The 18,306-nt window shown below is 38.2% G+C and overlaps 1 protein-coding gene across 2 annotated transcripts in view; it reads left to right on the forward strand.

Moving 5' to 3' along the window:
* negr1 (neuronal growth regulator 1) overlaps window positions 1-18,306 on the forward strand; it is a 221,910-nt gene that overhangs the window by 105,674 nt on the left and 97,930 nt on the right. For both annotated transcript variants that reach the window (XM_015389834.1, XM_015389835.1), the window contains exon 3: window positions 9,719-9,844. In XM_015389834.1, the coding sequence (XP_015245320.1) occupies window positions 9,719-9,844 (126 nt within the window). The remainder of the gene's footprint in view (window positions 1-9,718; window positions 9,845-18,306) is intronic.

Consider the following 18,306-nt stretch of genomic DNA (forward strand, 5'->3'; position numbering starts at 1 on the left):
GATTTCGGGATGAAAAGTCTGTTAAGTACAATGGAGTTTTAATTTCTTCAAAGGACTGGAAAGTTTATTAATGAATGGCTAAAAAAAAAGATCAGGTTGTTGAGTCATAGTGTTGGTGTTGCCTTATTTCGGGGTTTGCCTGCAGTTGCATGCTATTGGTGGGAGGTCTAAATGAGGCCCCGGTTCCTGTTTCACAAACTGAATGTAAATAAATAAGTGGCATGTTTTGATTTTGGGTCAATGGTTTAAAATGTACAGGTTCTTTTTGTTTTTTTGTTTTGTTTTTTTGACAATATGTTTTAGAATATTTTCAAAAGAAAAAAAAGGAATATTATTTTATTTATGAGTTGTTTGATTGTTGCATATTTTTAAAGGTTTTGTGGTGTTTGATGAACAACTTTCTTCGTTTTCTAATATTTTCCGTGTTAGAAAGTTTTCACTACATTTAACCTCGTAATTAAATCTAAGTAATGTATGCTGCATGACTCAATCTGTTTTTTTTTTTAAGAAATATTTTTTTAATAACCTTTATTTGGTAGAGCAACAGTGCTATAGTTGCTTAAAACTGAAAACTGAGTGTTCTTCATCTAAACCTTTGAAAAGCTCCCAGTCCTTGCCTGAAGGGAGATAGGATCAGTAGACAGCCAACATTTTCAATTTTGTGCTATCAGACACTGAGGAGATGTGTCAACATTGGGGTCCCTCTGCAAGTAAACAGAGAACTCTGACAACCAATAACCTAGATTCAACATCACCTCTGCTCTTCTCCTGCTGTAGGTCCTCCATGTTAATCTAATTTAGATCCAGATCTGTTGATCAGAACTGACTCTTACCCCCCCATATGACAGAAAACCTCAGATTCACTTCTATGTAATATTTTAGAGCCACAGTCTGAATCAGCTTGTTTACTCGGGCCTCAAAGTTTGACTTGTGGGTGGAAGCCTTTAATGCTATCATAGCCTGAGGAGGGCTGTTAGCTCTGCATTCTTACATTACAATATAAGCCCACAGGTTTAATTAAGGTAGTTAAAAACAGCTCATAAGACTCACTCTCTAAGAGATATAAGTTCTGTTTTTTTCATCAATGCCTTATTCAAAATAAGAGAAAATCTTTCCTTGTTTAAATTGTTTTGCATTATTATTCATATTCCCAACGCCATGAAAGATATTTCAGAGATTTTGCATTTTTTCATTTTATTTTGAGTTTATTAACTTGAAAATGTATCCATACACTTCCGTAGTGTGAAGATTTGCCTAAATGTTTTGAGCCCTTTCACAACTTTTTTACAACAATTACCCGGTGCAACCGAGTCAAGGTTGTTGGAAATGTTCCTTTCACACATTAATTCAGTTCTCTCCATATGTTTATAGTAGAAGATCAGACTTTTTTGATGGCCACTCTGAAAAATTGACTGTTTTCCCCTAGCAGCTTTGCAACTAATTTGTTGGTTTGCAAACTTCCCCCTCTTTTTGCAAAACGTAATAGTTGCTATTAAAAAAAAAGCACTTCAGTGTTTTTTTTGTGAAACTATGTTTTGCAAAAGACACAGCTCCAAGTCAAGGTCTTTTTCCTTGAGTGCATTTGCAAACTGTAATCTTGATGTTTATTTTGCTTTTTGGAGAAAGGCTTCATGCTCTCTTGAGTGTCCTTTCAGCTCCTGTTCACCGCAGATGATTACCCTCTACCAGCTTCAGGCAGGACTCTCACAAGAAGCTTTTGTTCTGAGGTTGATTCACACAATTTTCACCATGATGTGGCACCTTCAGACATTTGAAAATTGTATCCAAGGATAAATCAGACCTGTCGAGGTAAAGAATGCTCTTCCAGATTATCACAGAGATAAACCTAAAGGTTCACTTCCATCGTAATAAAACGTTGTCATTAAGATATAAAAAGCTAATAAGAATAACTAAGACATCTTCATTTGGGCATTTTTTTTAACTGTTTAAAGGAATAAAAGTGTTAGTTTTTGATAAATTGATAAAGCCATATGACTAGAAAGAGATAACATATAGAAAGGGCTAATATATTCCTAATTGTTCTGGCAATGTGCAATTCAAATTGTAGATTTGATGAAAAATTCCTAAAACAGGAGTTGATCAATTTAATACAAGCTTGTGGAAAAACTAAGGTTATGTCTTTTTATATTGTTTATGCGGATATTTGGGTTTCTGCTCTAGCAGTGTTATTTTTCCTGCTTATTAATTAATGTTAATCTGTTTTTCAAAATGTTGGCTTCACTTTAAAATCATATTTTCTTTTGAAGATTTTGCTTCTGTTCTCACTGAATTCTCTAGGCAAAGATTCTCTATGTTCTTTGACTCAGTTTAGTAAATAAAAGCTAATGAGGAATAGTTCAACAAACCCACAGAATTAAATGATTAAGAAGAACTATGTGACAGTGAAGATGTTACTGGTATTAAAGAGGAACTTAAGACATTTTTGAATCAACTTTTCCTTTGTTGTTTTTAAAGGCAGGCATCAGGCAGGATCACAGAGTGGAATTGTTGGACCCAGATGACTAAGAATCCATTACTGTATAACACAGTCCACTGCAGAAAAGCCCCCTCTGAGATTTAAATCTTCCAGATTAAAATAGGGGCTCATAAGCCCATGGACGTGTGTGTGTGTGTGTGTGTGTGTGTGTGTGTGTGGGTGTGTGTAAGTGCGTCACTGTGTCCATGTTCTTGCATGTGTGTTCAGCCAAATGTGTTTAAATGCCTTTGTGGGTGGCTGCGTTTGTGCCTGTGTGTTTTCAGCAGCCTAAATACCGAAGCTTTTAACATCAAAGCTCCGAGAGGATTTAAGTGGCCTAAAACTTGCCAATTATGATTATAAGTGATGTCCAGCAGGGATTGCTGATGAGCTGCTCGGTATAAAAATGAATTCATATTTTTTTTCCTTAAATTTGCTCTTTCTGGGCCTTTCTTAGTATATATTACGAACAATTAAAGTACTAATTGTTTTTAAATATGGATCAATTACTGTTATGTAAAGAATTTCTGGTTTAGTCATTATAAGGTACCTGAGAGCAGTATATAGGGTTGTCAACTTTCCCTTTAAAAGGAACTGTCCCATATTAGAAAACAAAATTAGGTGTCCAGGTTTGATTTAAATGTTTAGTAAAACAATTTACACACATAGTTAAAGGCATGAATAAACTGATATTGTTGGTTGTCCCTTATTATGTCCCTTATTCAATATTCTACAAAGTTTGCAACCATAGCAGTATACCCACTATGATAAGCTAAATCAGATGTTTTTCACTTATTTAACATTTATTTAAAGGTTATATTTACATTTTATTTTAATAGCAAAGGTTTTGACTTGTGCTGGGACTTATAAATTAGGCTTATACCTGGTTCAAGTTTGTTGTTTATTTAAATATAAATGCTTCAATGGAAGAACAGCTTGACAAGAGCTAGTTAAATCAAGCAGATGAAGTGAGAACATTAATGCAGGAGGGCTCAGAAAGCAGTTGGTTGTTAAATTAAAATTCAGGACCTTGAGAATTGGTTCACAAATCCTAAGATTCAAATGAACAGGCAGACAGCAGAGAGCTGCAAGTCACAGTCAGACCGGCCAAACAACAAAGGAGAAAATTTAAAGGTGTAAAGTACTCGGTGACAAACAGTGGTGGACAAACACTTTGAATTAATTGGCAATTGGAGAACTGGATTTTAATAAGATCAGGAAGTAAAACTAACTTTAAATCCAGAGGGATGGACAAAATTAGTAAATAAAGCTAAAACAGTTTAAGGTAAAGCAGTATTAAATAAAGAAGGAAATGCATACTGAAAACAAAATAGGACTTATAAAGACTATAAATCCATCACCTGTCCAACTGAATAAAAATACTTAAGTTTTCCTTAAAAAAAATGTAAAGTTTTAGGTTCTCATATTATAGCGATTTAAAGTTTGAATATTATTCTGAGTATGAGTTCTTTTTTTATTCAGATTTTACACTACTTTGGAAAAACACAACATTTATTTGTACAATAAGGATCTCCTTATTTAATTCCTCTGCACAAGAACAATAATTTTATATGTATGGGTGATTAACATAGATATTAAATATTAGCAGTTGATAACTGTCTGTATAGATTTATGGGAGTGCAACATACCATGTGTACCATGAAGATCTTTGTTTTCTAGCAGAGTATGTGGTTTTCATAGCTTCACGTGCAACTTAATAAACTTAAATCTCTGCATATGAGATTTTTGTTTCAGTAATTCTATTCAAAATTGTTAAATACTTAACTGTATTTGTTACAAATGAAATAATTTCGTCACATATATTATCTTAATCTTACTTATTGTTTACTGATATAAATGCCCCAATTTCAATTCTAAGAAATTATATTTGTACATAAAGCATAATATATGTACATAATATTTGTACCGGGCATTTAGATAAGGTACATTTGCTTTTCCTTCAACCAAAGTGACATCATGGTCATTACAGCAGTTACTGTTATTTTAGGCAGTGACTCTTTGGTTTCTATACATTTTCCATCTTTCTTCACACTTTGTGGCCTTGAGTTATGTATAAAGTGAATAATTTTTCATAATTAGAAAAGAAAACTTTCCTGCAACCAAAAGGGGGGATCAGCTCGAACACTGAAGGAAATGTTGTTAGCCTGCTTAAGCAGGTAGAGAGGGATTCCAAAGGCAGGAGGGGCAGTTTATGACCAATCCAATGCTTATGAATGTGACACAAGAAAAGTCTTGTTTGCATCCCATCCATCAGTAAAACATCACTCCATTACAGTCTTAGGACCACAGAGAAGTGCTGTTGCATTGTGGGCCCGCCTCCCCAGTTGTGATTGTTCTGGTCTATTTTAGACAGTAGAGTATTTAGCCTAACCAGACTGAGTCACACCCCATGTAAGTCAGTCAGTCTGGCCAGGCTGATACTGTGTTAGCCCAGCCCCTAGACGCCTCTGTGTGTAGATTAGTTCAAGCTGTGTTTTCAGGCTTAGACCTCCGCTTCAGGATATTCCCCAAACTCCTGAACAGGTTTTGCTTCATAATCCTCCCAAGGCCTCATTTTCACTGTTGCTTGTTCTTCCTTTTATCACCACCTTTTTTCTTTCACTCAACTTTCCATTATTATGTCCTAATAGAACAGGTGAACAACCATTCACTTGTGGTACCTTATTTGTGATTAGCGTCGATGACCAACCTCCTTCGCAAAACATGTTCACCATAAACCTGCAAAGTTAAGCTGCCTCTGTCTATTCATATATCACATGTAGATATGTTGATAACCGACAGAGCTGAGGGCTCTCAGAAATGATGCAATCGGTTTGTGGTGCTGCATGTGGTGTCAGCATTACACAAAATGTTCATGTCTGAAGTCTCCCCTACCTCTATTTTCAAAATGACAGCATCAAGCAAACTAAGTATCCCGATCCCTTTGGCTGAGACAATGCTTCAAATGTAGGTAGTATATATACTGTATGTATATTCTTACTCTTCCTACCATGGCGAGAGGCTGTGGTTGTTTGCTGGTAACTGTCAAGTCAGCAGAGTACCCCAAGGCTGTGTTGATCAACAATGTATGTAAGATGAATGATTTTTTGTATTTCAATTTTCTAAGAAACTGAATTTTGGGTTTTGTGAGCTGTAAGTCATAACCCTCACAATAACTGGAATAAACAAATCATCGGATATATTCTAATTAACTGAGTTGTAACTGAAATGTGACACTGATCCATAAAATTTATGATAGGAATTCCAAACTGCTTTATGTACATTGTGTGATGAACTACAAGGTGAATGTAAGATGACAGTGTTTGGAGAAGGGCTTGAATATCATTTTCCTCATGTCTGTTTGATTGAATGGCAGAAGCAGAAGACAGACTGTGAAGCCTAGTTTAATTTGCTATTACCTCAGTTTTATCATTAAAGTGTTAGAAACATTATGTAATAAGGATGAAACCATATCTCTACTCTGTTGGATCTGCTATCCATCTTCCTCTCCTACATAACAACTGTCCTTCTCTCACTCATGTCCAATCTCATGTAATTAAATTTGGCACAAATCTAATAGAGAAGATTTGTGTAAGGTGGTATTGACATCATTTAGACCATGCTATTCTAGCTACTCAGAGTTCAGTCCTCAACCTCCAAAATCAGACACTCTGTCTCCTGCATGGATATCACATAACGTCACATCATGTCTGGTTGTGCTTCATATGGAGCCTTTAGAACCACATTATCCCATCTTTAACATCAATGCAAACAGTATTCCTCTAGTTTGGGGATTAAAGCAAGACATATAATCCTAACACAAAATCGTACACATTAGCATTGAGATTTTTCATTTACTTTAATTTACTAAACAGGCTTATTTCTTTTAACATGGTGAGATGTTACTGTTTGTATTGGAGAGTACAGTTTGTGAATTGTCTAATTAACATTATTACAATATCAGCATATTTTTTTACTCTTGTGTAGTACAAATACAGTGAGAAAAATAGGTATTTGAACACCCTGTACATTTCTCTCACTTAGAAATCATGAAGAGGTCTGAGATTGTCATTGTAGCTTATTGTCCATTGTGAGAGGCATAATTTTAACTATTTATTTGTGTGATACAGCTGCAAATAAGCATTTTAACACCTGAGAAAATCAATGTTAATATCTGGTACAGTAGCTGTTGTTTGCAATTACAGAGGTCAAACATTTCCTATAGTTTTTCATCAGGTTTGCACACACAACAGGAGGGATTTTGGCCCACTCCTCCAGACAGATAGTCTCTAGATCAGTCAGGTTTCCGTGCTGTCGCTGAGAAACACAGAGTTTGAGCCCCCTCCAAAGATTCTGTATTGGGTTTAAGTCTGAAGACTGGCTAGGCCATGACAGAACCTTGATATGCCTCTTACAGAGCCACTCCTTGGTTATCCTGGCTGTCTGCTCAGGGTCATTGTCATGTTGGAAGTCCCACCCTCAACTCATCTTCAATGCTCTAACTGAGGGAAGGAGGTTGTTCCCCAAAATCTCACAATACATGGCGCTGTTATCCCCTCCTTAATACAGTGCAGTCCTGTCCCATATGCAGAAAAACACTTATCAAATTTTTTCGGTCATAGCACCTTGATTCATATGTCATAGCTAATATACACAATGGTTGAAATAAGAATCATTTACTTTTCCATTGAGTTCCGTCCCAGTGTTCACGGGGATGGACGCCTGTGTCTTCGACAGGCGTAGAGCTAACCGAGCTGCCAGCGTTGTGAGGCAAGGGCTCAAACACGTACGACTGTAAGCCTTCTACACCAAACCAAGCTTCTGCCGCCTTGGCGTCCTCTTCCACAACAACTTTGTCCCTGCTTTCCTCCTCTAAATAAAAAATATATGACGGAGGAGACTGATCCACGTCCTTCGACACAAAACTCTCCTCCTCTTGCATGTTTCTGCTGTCCATAGCGTTCCTTGACAGCGTTGTTGCTACGTGCTACTTGGTCCCAATGTAATTTCCCTTTGGGAACCTGCTAGCACTAAGTTGCTAACTGGTTAGCAAAATGCTTCTGAGAAACTGGCCACAACCAGACTTGCTTGTGAACCTTCCGCCACAACAATCCCGCCCACTTGATAAACGACCAATCACATTCACTTTTTTCACTCGTATAAAGTCAGGCACCACTCGGGAGAATTCGGAACTGCCAACTGTTGGAACAGGCCGCTTCCATACGACTTTAAGCAGGGGAACCTGTCATGTCATGCATGATTTCAAACCCTGAAGTCTTAGTGTATTACCAACAATAACCTTGGAAATGGTGGTCCCAGCTCTTTTCAGCTAATTGACCAGCTCCTCCTGTGTAGTTCTGAGCTGATTTCTCACCTTTCTTAGGATCATTGAGATCCCCCGAGGTAAGATCTTGCATGGAGCCCCAGTCCGAAGGAGATTCACAGTCATGTTTAGCTTCTTCCATTTTCTAATGATTGCTCCAATGGTGGACCTTTTTTCACAAAGCTGCTGGGCAAAATTCCCATTGCTCTTTCCAGCCTTGTGGAGGTGTACAATTTTGTCTCTATTGTCTTTGGACAGCTATTTGGTCTTGGCCATGTTAGTAGTTGGATTCATACTAATTGTATGGGGTGGACAGGTGTCTTTATAAGGGCTGGGTATTTTATTCCGATTCCGATTAATACAGCTCAGAATCAGATAATTTCAATTCGATCTGCTTTTACAATAATGAAAGTGGCTCAACAGTGTGTAAATTGCACATGTATTTCATTTTTTCCTTCACATTAAACACAAAGTACAGACTTGTAAACCGGACAGTTTAAACTTTGGATGTACAAAAAAAATAAACAAAAATAATTTTACAAATAAAAGTATTGCAAATGAAAAAAAATTTAACTACTACACTGCAATTTGCATAAAGGTATTTTCTTTTTTTAAGGGCCAAAAAATACTGGCAAATAAACACAAAGTAAAGTTAAACTTGGGTCAGATGCTGTCAGACTTCAGAATAGGACTGGAGACTGGACCACCTGCATTTGGATTACAGGCTTAGCACAATCTCACCACAACAAAACCATCGAGAAAAAAAGTTGTTTTATTTCCTATAATGCTTAACTTGGACTTCAGAGGCCAATCATCTGCTCATCTGCACAACAACCAACAACTTCAGTGTATGAACCTATTGCCATTAAAACTGTTAGCTCAAGAAGAACTATTCACACTCTGGTGACCTACTGTAACAGGAGTGATTGCATGATCATACAAAGGATCCTGCATCAATCTCTGACATAACTATTACTCTTAATTAGGTTAGAGTCAAATGTTGGACTGAAACTTAAGAGCTTTTTCATTCAAGAAGAATTTGAAAAAAAAAGTGCAAATTTGTATAAATAAAAGTATTGCAAATTAGTAAACTTTACCTACAACACTGCAATTTGCATAAAGGCATTTTCTCTAACTAACTATGAGATTCTTGTGAATGAAAATAAGTTTTTTGACATGATCTGTGCTTAGGCAGCTCCCTTTGCATTAACAATGTCACCAGCTGTTGAAAATACCCTCTCCGATGCAATACTGGTCCCTGGGACACAAAGATAATGTTTAGCAAGGCGAGCCAACAGTAGATACTCCCTTTCATTTGACTTCCACCAGTTTGCATGCACCTATGAGGACAATTTCAAACCCCTCCATGATTTCTAATTGGGACAACTTGGAAAATAGCAGAGTTTAACAGAAAAATGCTTATTTTCCTCACTGTAAATGATATTAAGCAGAATTTCAGTACGATCAGCTGAGTGAATCTAGATTAGCGAGGACAACAAATCTTAGCAGGAGTTCAAGTAATGTTTTTTTCTGTCCTTGCTGCAGCATATTTAAGAAACACTTTAAACATGCTATACACAGTTTTTCAAAATGCCCGACCATGGCAGCCTGGTTTATCTGGTAATTGTGCTTCTCAAGACTGTCAACTTGTCCTAAGGTAGATGCCCTTCTACACCACAGAAACAAACACATAGTGTGATAAGGATATAAATGTAAAAATGTCTTGCTATGTTTCGACTGATGAGAGGACAGTAAAGTTCTAAATATATGTCCTTTCTCAGAGCAGGAAAACAAGTCATGTCTTGACCCAACCTTTTTCAGATGCAGACCTGCGTACAGATGTGATTGCTGCCTGATTGAGAGATTGCCATTTAAAAATCTAATCTTGTTTCTGTCGTCTTCTTTGTTTTCTCTTGCAGTTCCGCCTAAGATATATGACATTTCCTCTGACATCACAGTAAATGAGGGCAGCAACGTGTCGCTCATCTGCACAGCCACTGGGAAACCTGAGCCTACCATTTCTTGGAGACACATAACCCCATTAGGTGAGTTCATTCCAACCGGATGGATGAATGGATGGATTGATGATGATGGATGCATGGATGGATGGATGGATGAATGGATGGATGATATGCAGTGAGAAATGTGATTCAAAAAAATCTCTTTTCTTCAAGGTTGAACTTGTTAACAAATATAGTATTAAAATATTAGATTCAGATATTCATCTTTTTTCAAGAAAGTGTTCTGAAAAGAAGAATTGCTGAGGAGCATTTCTTTAATATGAAATAAACATTTGTATGAGTGCCGGGTAGTTGAAGATTAATATGCTATGCAGAAGGCAAATGATAATTAAGTGTGCATTACAAATTGTATCTATATTAAAATTATCGCCAGGCACACACACTTAATTAATTTCTTTAAATCCTGACTCTTGCTTTGAAAACTCATTCCAAGCATAACTCTTACTCTAAATCCCAGACCAAGTCCCTTTTAGTCCTTCCTCATTTTCATATTAATGGATTAAAGCATGCAGTGCTTATCTGATAGCTGTGAGGATGACGGCATTTATCTTATAGCTGTCAAATCCCCCCCTCTCCTGTGCTCTGGCCCTGATTGCGTTAAGGGAGTTTTCAAAAGATGATCAAAAGAGCCATCCTCAGAGTCCAAGTGGCAGTCACTCATTTTACTTTGAAGTGTCCACACTTCAAAGTATGCCAGGGAAGGAAATGATATGCTGGTCAAATGAAAGTACCCACAACGAAATGTAATCACAGAGTGTCTCCCAGCACATCAGAAGAGAAGCCTTTTGCCATGAGGTGTCTAAATCAGCTGAAGTAAGGGTGAATCTTATGAAAGACATGATACAACTGCAAGGTTGTAATAGGCTAATTAGCCATCCATGGAAATACATAAAGTCCCTTGGATATGCAAAACAGGCCACCCCAACCAGTGTTCATGACTGCAGCGAGAATATGCAATCATATCATAAACAAAAGCGTATTGTTTTCTTTAAGTCGATAATGATCAATCAAATAATAATATACCACAAGTAACCTAAGGTGAAGTAAAGGTGATCGTCTTTAAATACCAGTATTTATTTCTAGGGTATGAATTGGATCCTTAAGTGTTTCTTAAACTCAGACACATTAGGATTTTACAGTTAAAAATACATGGTGATTTGCAGTATTTTGCAGATCTCATTAATGGAATAAATCTCTTTTGGCCAACAAGTTAAATTTTTTTTTTCCCCCTTAACAAAAATGTGTCCCTCTGTATGGGGTAGAGCAGATACTGTAAAAGACCACTCATTAAATTGCATGCCATTCAAAGAAAAGTGTTTAGAAAGCAGGAAAGCAAGTTTGTATGTGTTGTACACACTTATTTTTTTTTTATTTTCTTTAGGCTCGAATATTAACAAATCACATCAACAAAGAGGAAAGGGTGCTTTCTGTGGAACTATGACAGACTGTCATCTGGGCTTCCTCCTCAGCACATTTCAGCACAGATGCTGGTTAAGCTGAAATTTTTAGAATTACAATGGAAATATGCCAATACCCTGACTTTCAGTTAGTGTAAGAACTGTGTTTGTAAACATGTTTACCTCTTTATTTGCATATATACACGATGGGAGCGCCGTGAAGACGTTTACGCCTTGCTGTTAAGACTGTCATCGACACCCCAAGTCAGGTGAACATGCTACAGCCCTGACAGGAGAGAGCAAGCTTAAAAAATAAGTAGATAAATAAAATATTGCTTTCTCAGACACTGGGTACATGGAGACTTTTAGAATTATGATGGAAATATGTCGATACCCTGATTAAATAAGAGAAACAGCTATGGACACTGTGTTTATGAACACATTACCTCCTAACTTTCTTTGGGACTTCCATCTGAGACACAAAATAATCCTGTTTTTGGGACAGATTAGCCAGACAACTGAGGTTAGATGAGACTGCTTTCTAGAGTGGATTTTTTATTGTTTTCTTTGCAGATGTGGCGTCACTCTTGCTTCGCTGTAATCGCCAAAAACGTGCCTTTTGCCTCAGTAGAATCACAACATTCGATTCACTGCGCTCCTGAGCCAAGATCGGTATAACATGTAAACTGATCACTCTGGGTGCAAAAAATCGCCGTCTGTGTGATCGGACCTTAAAGGAATAGTGGAGGGTGTTCTTGTTCCGGGTGGATCATCCAAATAAATGGTCTTCCTCTTTGTCAGTCATTCTGGTGATGTGTTTACGTAAGGATAGCTGTTCAATTTTGTTTTTGACGTTTTTGAAGCGGAGTAGATCTGCTGTAGATAAAGAACAATGTCAGGAAAAAATATTTAGATGTAATGGATATTTAGAAAAACTGTAGCTCAGTTACTTTACAACTACATTTTTCCACATGGCTACTGTAGTTTAATGCTTGTTTTTTATGGTAAAGCGCCTTATATTGTAGTGTTAGACCTGTGCTAGGTGTTGTACAAATACAATTAAACAACTTACTGACATATTTGAAGCTACCAATATAGTTACTTTATTGCCAGTAATAATTTAGACTTAAGCTGATTTGAATGCAGTTAAAACACGGCACATTCCAGATTGTGATTGTTAAGTCATGCACAGTAAAGAAGTATAAATGGTCCAATCAGTGTTTTTTTTTTTGTTGATTGTACTACGGTAATTTTAATAGCCCTGACTTGATATACCCCCATCAAAATGTTTTATAATGAAAATCTAAATGAAATGTGAAATAGGTGAAATCATGCATAAAATTTTATTATTCAAAATCCCCTTTTTTGTCTATTAAGAACATTAGCTGCAGACCAACCTTAATCTTCAGAATAGCTAGGACTGACTATTTTTCAATGTAATACGTTTGATTTATAGGGAGATTAAAAAGACATTAAACAAGCCACAATGTCTTCCACACATGGCAATAAAAAGAAGAAGCACTCAAAATAATATAAAGACAATGGTTATTTAATATGTTTTAATTAGGATAAATATAGTTCAATTAGTTGATGCTTATATCTGAAATTATAGGGAAATATTTGTATTTAACAACAGCAGTTTTGGTATATTTTAAATTATATCCAAGGTGGAAATTGTATGTATTTGAAAGCTCTGTTTATATAACATATTTAAACAACATATTGGGTGCTGAATGTTTTGGGAAAAACTGTTTTTGGGGCAATTGAGGTTCTACAGCTGTATGTTGTTTTCATTCATGCCTGATCACCTCCAGCCCAGATCCTGTGTTCAGGTATGACAGTGAGAAGGAACTCATGTCAAGCAAGAGCAAGTTAGAAACAGCCAGAAACCGTTTACCAGTCAGAAACTGTTCAGAATATCTTATTAAAACTTCATCTTTCAAATATACAAAACATGTCTCTGACAGGAAGTGCTAGGTTTGTTAACAGAGGGCACAGAGATGAGAGAGGTCTGTTTGTTGGTGCAAGTGGACTGGAGAGAGAGCTGAAGGTAGGGTTTGCCTGCAGCTGCAGTTAGGGCTGGGCAATAAACTGGATTTTTACTGTTACCGTCATTTACTACGATAACCTGCGCAAATTTTACCATGTTGGTTAATTCGGTAAATAATTCTGCTGTTTTGCCTGTGTGCGCTAGTGTCTGGTATTTCCTTCCCCTTACTGCAGCAGGTGTGTAATCATGTGACTCATTATATGAATAAAGAGAATGGTGGATGAGCCGAGTGATGAAGCGTCCAGCACAGCTGTAAACGAAATTACATCAGTTAATCCTATGGAGCTGAGCAAGAGCAGAGATGAAGCTGAGCACGCAGAGGAGAAGTCAAGAACGCGTTGTCAGAGTCGAGTGCTCGGCAGACCGATTTTGAGCGAGGGTGTGCGAGTTTAAACGATGCACATTGTTCTCACTGCACGCTCAGTTCGACGGCACCAAAATTACGCCATAGACGTTGAGCAATTGAACACGAAATTCAAAGTTTGTCTTAAAATTGTCGGGAATACTCAAAGTAACACATCCAACCTCCACCGCATACAGCAGCCACGCTGTTGAGTTCAAAGATGTGCAAAAGGCTCCATTACCAAAAATTTTTACAAAAGAGGAAACATCTTTCTCCTGTTCAATGAGACATTGTTCAATGTTTAAAATTGAATGGGTACAAGACTTTAATATTTAATGTAATGTGATGGGCTGCTCACTGGCACAGTGTATAGCACTGCTGCCTTGCAGCAAGAAGGTGCCGGGTTTAATTCCCGGCCTGGGGTCTTTCTGCATAGAGTTTGCATGTTCTCCCTGTGCATGCGTGGGTTCTCTCCGGGTACCCCAAAAACATAACTGTTAGGTTAACCGGCTTCTCTAATCCTCCTTAGGTGTAGCATTTCCTGCGCATGTCTTTATTTCTGATAGAGAAGCTGAGGTAATTGTCGTGCATCTATCTTTATATTGAGTTTGGGTCATATCGCCCATCTCTACCTGCAGGCATGTTCCTCAGTGGCAATTTCGGTACAGTATCCATATATTGAGATGCCCCCTGACACAGAGGTTCAGGCTGTAATACCTGTAGTTCACTAGTATTCAGTATTTTGTACCTTACAGGACTGCGGAGTGAGGTTTCTTCTCCACATCTATATGGACAAATAGGAATTTACAAAAAAAAGGTTTGAAATTATGAAAACAATATTAAGCCTCTTTTGCAGATAAATAGAACTTAGGAGATCTGGGCCCAAGGTTGAGGCTCAGCCTAGAGTGGTGTTAAGCAGGTGCAATGCCTGAAAAGTGGAAAACGTGTCCGTCTGGCAGGTTTTATGTTTTTAGTCTCATTCACTTTAACAATCAACCATTTTTAGATGGGGGTGGGGTTTTTTTTTTACTTTTTTTTTTCCACTGTAGATGGTCCCACTGCTGCAGCCAGTGAAGTTTGACAGGATGATAAATTGCCCTGACTGACTGTCAAGTTCTTTTTCCCACTCCGACTGTTTTGTGTTTGCATTTTTCACTCTCGCCTTCCTGCCAACTACCAAACTGCCAGCTAATAATAAACTTTGTGCATCCAGTGAAGTGTGCCCATAAACTGTTTATGGAGACAATAATTTGGCATACTATCTGTGCATCCAGAAATTGAATGCATGTTTCTTGATTACAGAAAAGCAAAGTGAAGCAAATGCTTAAAGTATGCAGATAGTTTTACATTGAAGGAGGAATGGTACATCTGGCCTTCGAGTGTAGAAAGAAACCTTCCTGGTTGAGGGTTTAATTAACTCTGTAAAGTCTCTTGTTGGTAGAGAAGTACCTGGGAATCTTTTAGGACTTATGAATTATAATGGACCTTTAAATTTATGGAGCAGTCTATACTGTCAAGCTCAGAACAGAGGAGCCAGTTATAAAAGCAGGCAGACAGTTTGATATCTCAAAAAGGGTTTATTAAGGAAACAGATCTGCAGTGAACAGCGAGGGTGTCTAAGTCAAGAACCTCTGCAGGAAGAGAACACAGGTTTGTGACCACGTCAATCTGGCAGAGGATGATAAGGAACGTGTGAGTCACTAACTTGGTCTTCAAGTTCAGTCCCTGCCCATAGGATGAGGTTGTGCGAGCCGGTCGGCTGCCAACAAGACACTGCGGACACTGCCCAAAAATTCCAAGACACTGAAGCCCCAGAGGCTGGAGAACAGGAAGGAGTTCAGATCCAAGCAGATGAGGGAAGGCAGGATAAGAGAGCATAGCCAGTGTCGAGAAGTTTTCCAGAAGTCTGGGCCAGAAGACCAGAGATGCAAAGAGGTACTGAAGGGAAATCCAGGACGGAGTCAGGAATCAGTCCCAGGTTTGGGAAACAGGCAGAATCCAGTAGGAGTCTGAAGACAGGTCAGACAAACAGATCAGAATGGAAACAGCCAGACTCAGCATCCTAAAGGCAGAACGGGTCAGGATCAGGTAATCAGACACTTAGACAAACAGAAAGACTCACCAAGGGCTTGAATAATCTGGCACTGATGACTGATAGAGGACAGGTTAAATAGAGGCTGGAACAGGTTGAACAGATGCACCGTAATTAGAAACTGGGTGGAGCAAGGCTGGTGAATGAAGTGAGTAATCAGGCCAGTTATCAGTGCCAAGATCATGACAGTAAACTACAGTTATAAAATGTTAGAATAACGTTATCATTTATAGGCAAAGGTTTTACATTTGACTTTCAATAGTGGGTTATAATTGCCAATGTGTTACAGTAAATAGCAGTGTATTTTCTTTTTTTATGCAGTTGTTACTCATCATTCCAATCAATGTATATAAGTAAATAACATACACCCCGAAAACGAAAATGCAATTAATCAAATCATAGTTTTTAATTACAGAATGTGTTCTATTGTTTTGCACACTTGCCTGGCTTTCAATGTAATGTAAATGTATAGAGCGTAGGGATGCCCATCTCTCCTTCATAGGTCACAGAGAGGGGGTTGAAATAGCCTTTAATATGGTCTGTTTCAGTCTCGTTCTTCTCTGGATAGCGGGGAGAAATTGCTTGATAAGCTTTTCCCATTGAGATTTGAATTCATTGGACAGAAGTGTGACCTTTGAAAAGGCTGACTAGAATGCTTGAGTACGTGTTTGATTTTTTTTTTCCTGGGGACATCAGTCAGCTTGAACATATTTTTCTTTTCCTTTTCAGCCACAATATATTTGTAAGTGCTATAGATGTTTCATTTTATATTTATGAATGTGCAAGAGTGATCTCTAAGCTGAAAGCCTGCGTCACCATAGCAACGTATTGTATGTGTTGCATTTAACATAAAACTGGATCCAATTAAAGCTGATGGTGGTAAACTAAAACTCTGTGAGGCATCATATCATTAAGCAACCTCTGAAATTTCCGAGCAGCTGTTCTGGCACCTTTCCAAACTATTTTGTATCCAAAAATAAATCAGGTGTAAAATCATAATGAGTGAAGTATATCCACATAAAAATGTTCTTTGTCTCCCGGTCTGGTCTGAATGATTTTAGATAGATGATCTGCTAAACCTGGGTACTGATACCTTTCAGACTGATATTAAACAGATAACCATCACACACTATCAACTAGATAATTATTAAATTATTGACACCTCAGCGTCTGCAATGCAAATAGTTTTCCCCCCACTTTATTCCTTTCGCCCAAAGTCCTCTTCTTCTTCATGAAAGTGTCATAAAATGGGGCAGATCGACCCAGTATTCAAGGTGAGACAGTCAGGAGGAAAGTTCAAAAACATTTATTACATTAAAACAAACAGAAACAGAACAGGAGTGCGGTACTGTGCCTCACAGCAACTGCAGGAAGGGGGCGGGGCACCGCCCAATCACAGACACTCTAGTTGTGGAAGAAACACAGTTTGATGACCACTATCATCTGACAGGATATGATTATCTGTGTGAGTCACTTACCTGGTTTGATAGTCCAGTCGAGCACCGTCACCAGTCCATGAGAGGTGCGTGGGGCCGATGGGCTTCCAACCAATGCAGTGTGTGTCACACAGAGTGTCCCTGATGCTGCAACCCCAGAGAGCTTTCAGGAAGACAATCTAAATCAGGGGAAGATCAGGCAGGAACAGTAGGATCCAGGCTTCCAGGAATCCTCAGAGCACTCAGACAGGTTCAGAGTCTGACAGAGTTCAGAAGCGTGCCCAGAATGACACGAACAGATGCAAACAGGCAGCCTCAGACTCGGTGGTTTCAGAGGAAACAGAGAAAAGACGTTGAACCAGGATGAACAGGACTTTAAACTGGTCTCCTTGGAGCCAGCCTTATAGGGATAAAACTGATCCTCCCTGCGTTCAAACTGCGCAGGGAAGGAACTGCACACAATCAGGAAACGAGACAGAAACAAAACCCTCTCTTTCCACTGGCTGCCAGGAACCATGAAAATAACTAAAAACTGACTAACAGATGAAACAGAAAACAAATAATGATCTCACCTCGATAGCTGGGCTGGACCGAATATAAAGCCCTGACCTGAGGTGGATGAGATGAGGAGTAGTTAGACGCCCGGGAGGGAAAGGCTGGTGAATGATATTAGCAATTAAGGCCAGCTATCAGAGCAGATCATGACAAAAAGTCCCCATAGTAACTGGAATCTAAACAGATAAACAATTCTGCCAAAATTTCTTCAATCTAAATGAAAAGAAAACCGAAGCTGTATTATTTGGAACTTTTTATACTAAAAATATTGCCATGCTTGGTCCTCTATCCCTATTCCCTTATGTTTGTTCATTTCTGAGCAATTTTGTCATCATGCTGGACAGCTCCTTTAAACCAGTCAGGCAAATCAGCTCAGTTGTCCAATCTAGCTTTTTCCACTTGCACCTTTTAAGCAAAGTGAAATCTTACATTCCCTCAAATGAAATTGAAAAAAGCATTATATACCCTCATCAGCACCAGTTTAGATTATTGTTATGCCTTATATTGTGGTTCAGACCAAGTGTTTATTAACTGGCTGCAAATGGTCCAGAATGCAGTAGCTCACACTGAAGTTGGCGAACTACATTGTAGCCACAGCTGCCCTGGAGCTCAC

Source organism: Cyprinodon variegatus, unplaced genomic scaffold, assembly GCF_000732505.1.
Source record: "Cyprinodon variegatus isolate N-32 unplaced genomic scaffold, C_variegatus-1.0 Scaffold475, whole genome shotgun sequence".
Classification (NCBI taxonomy): domain Eukaryota; kingdom Metazoa; phylum Chordata; class Actinopteri; order Cyprinodontiformes; family Cyprinodontidae; genus Cyprinodon; species Cyprinodon variegatus.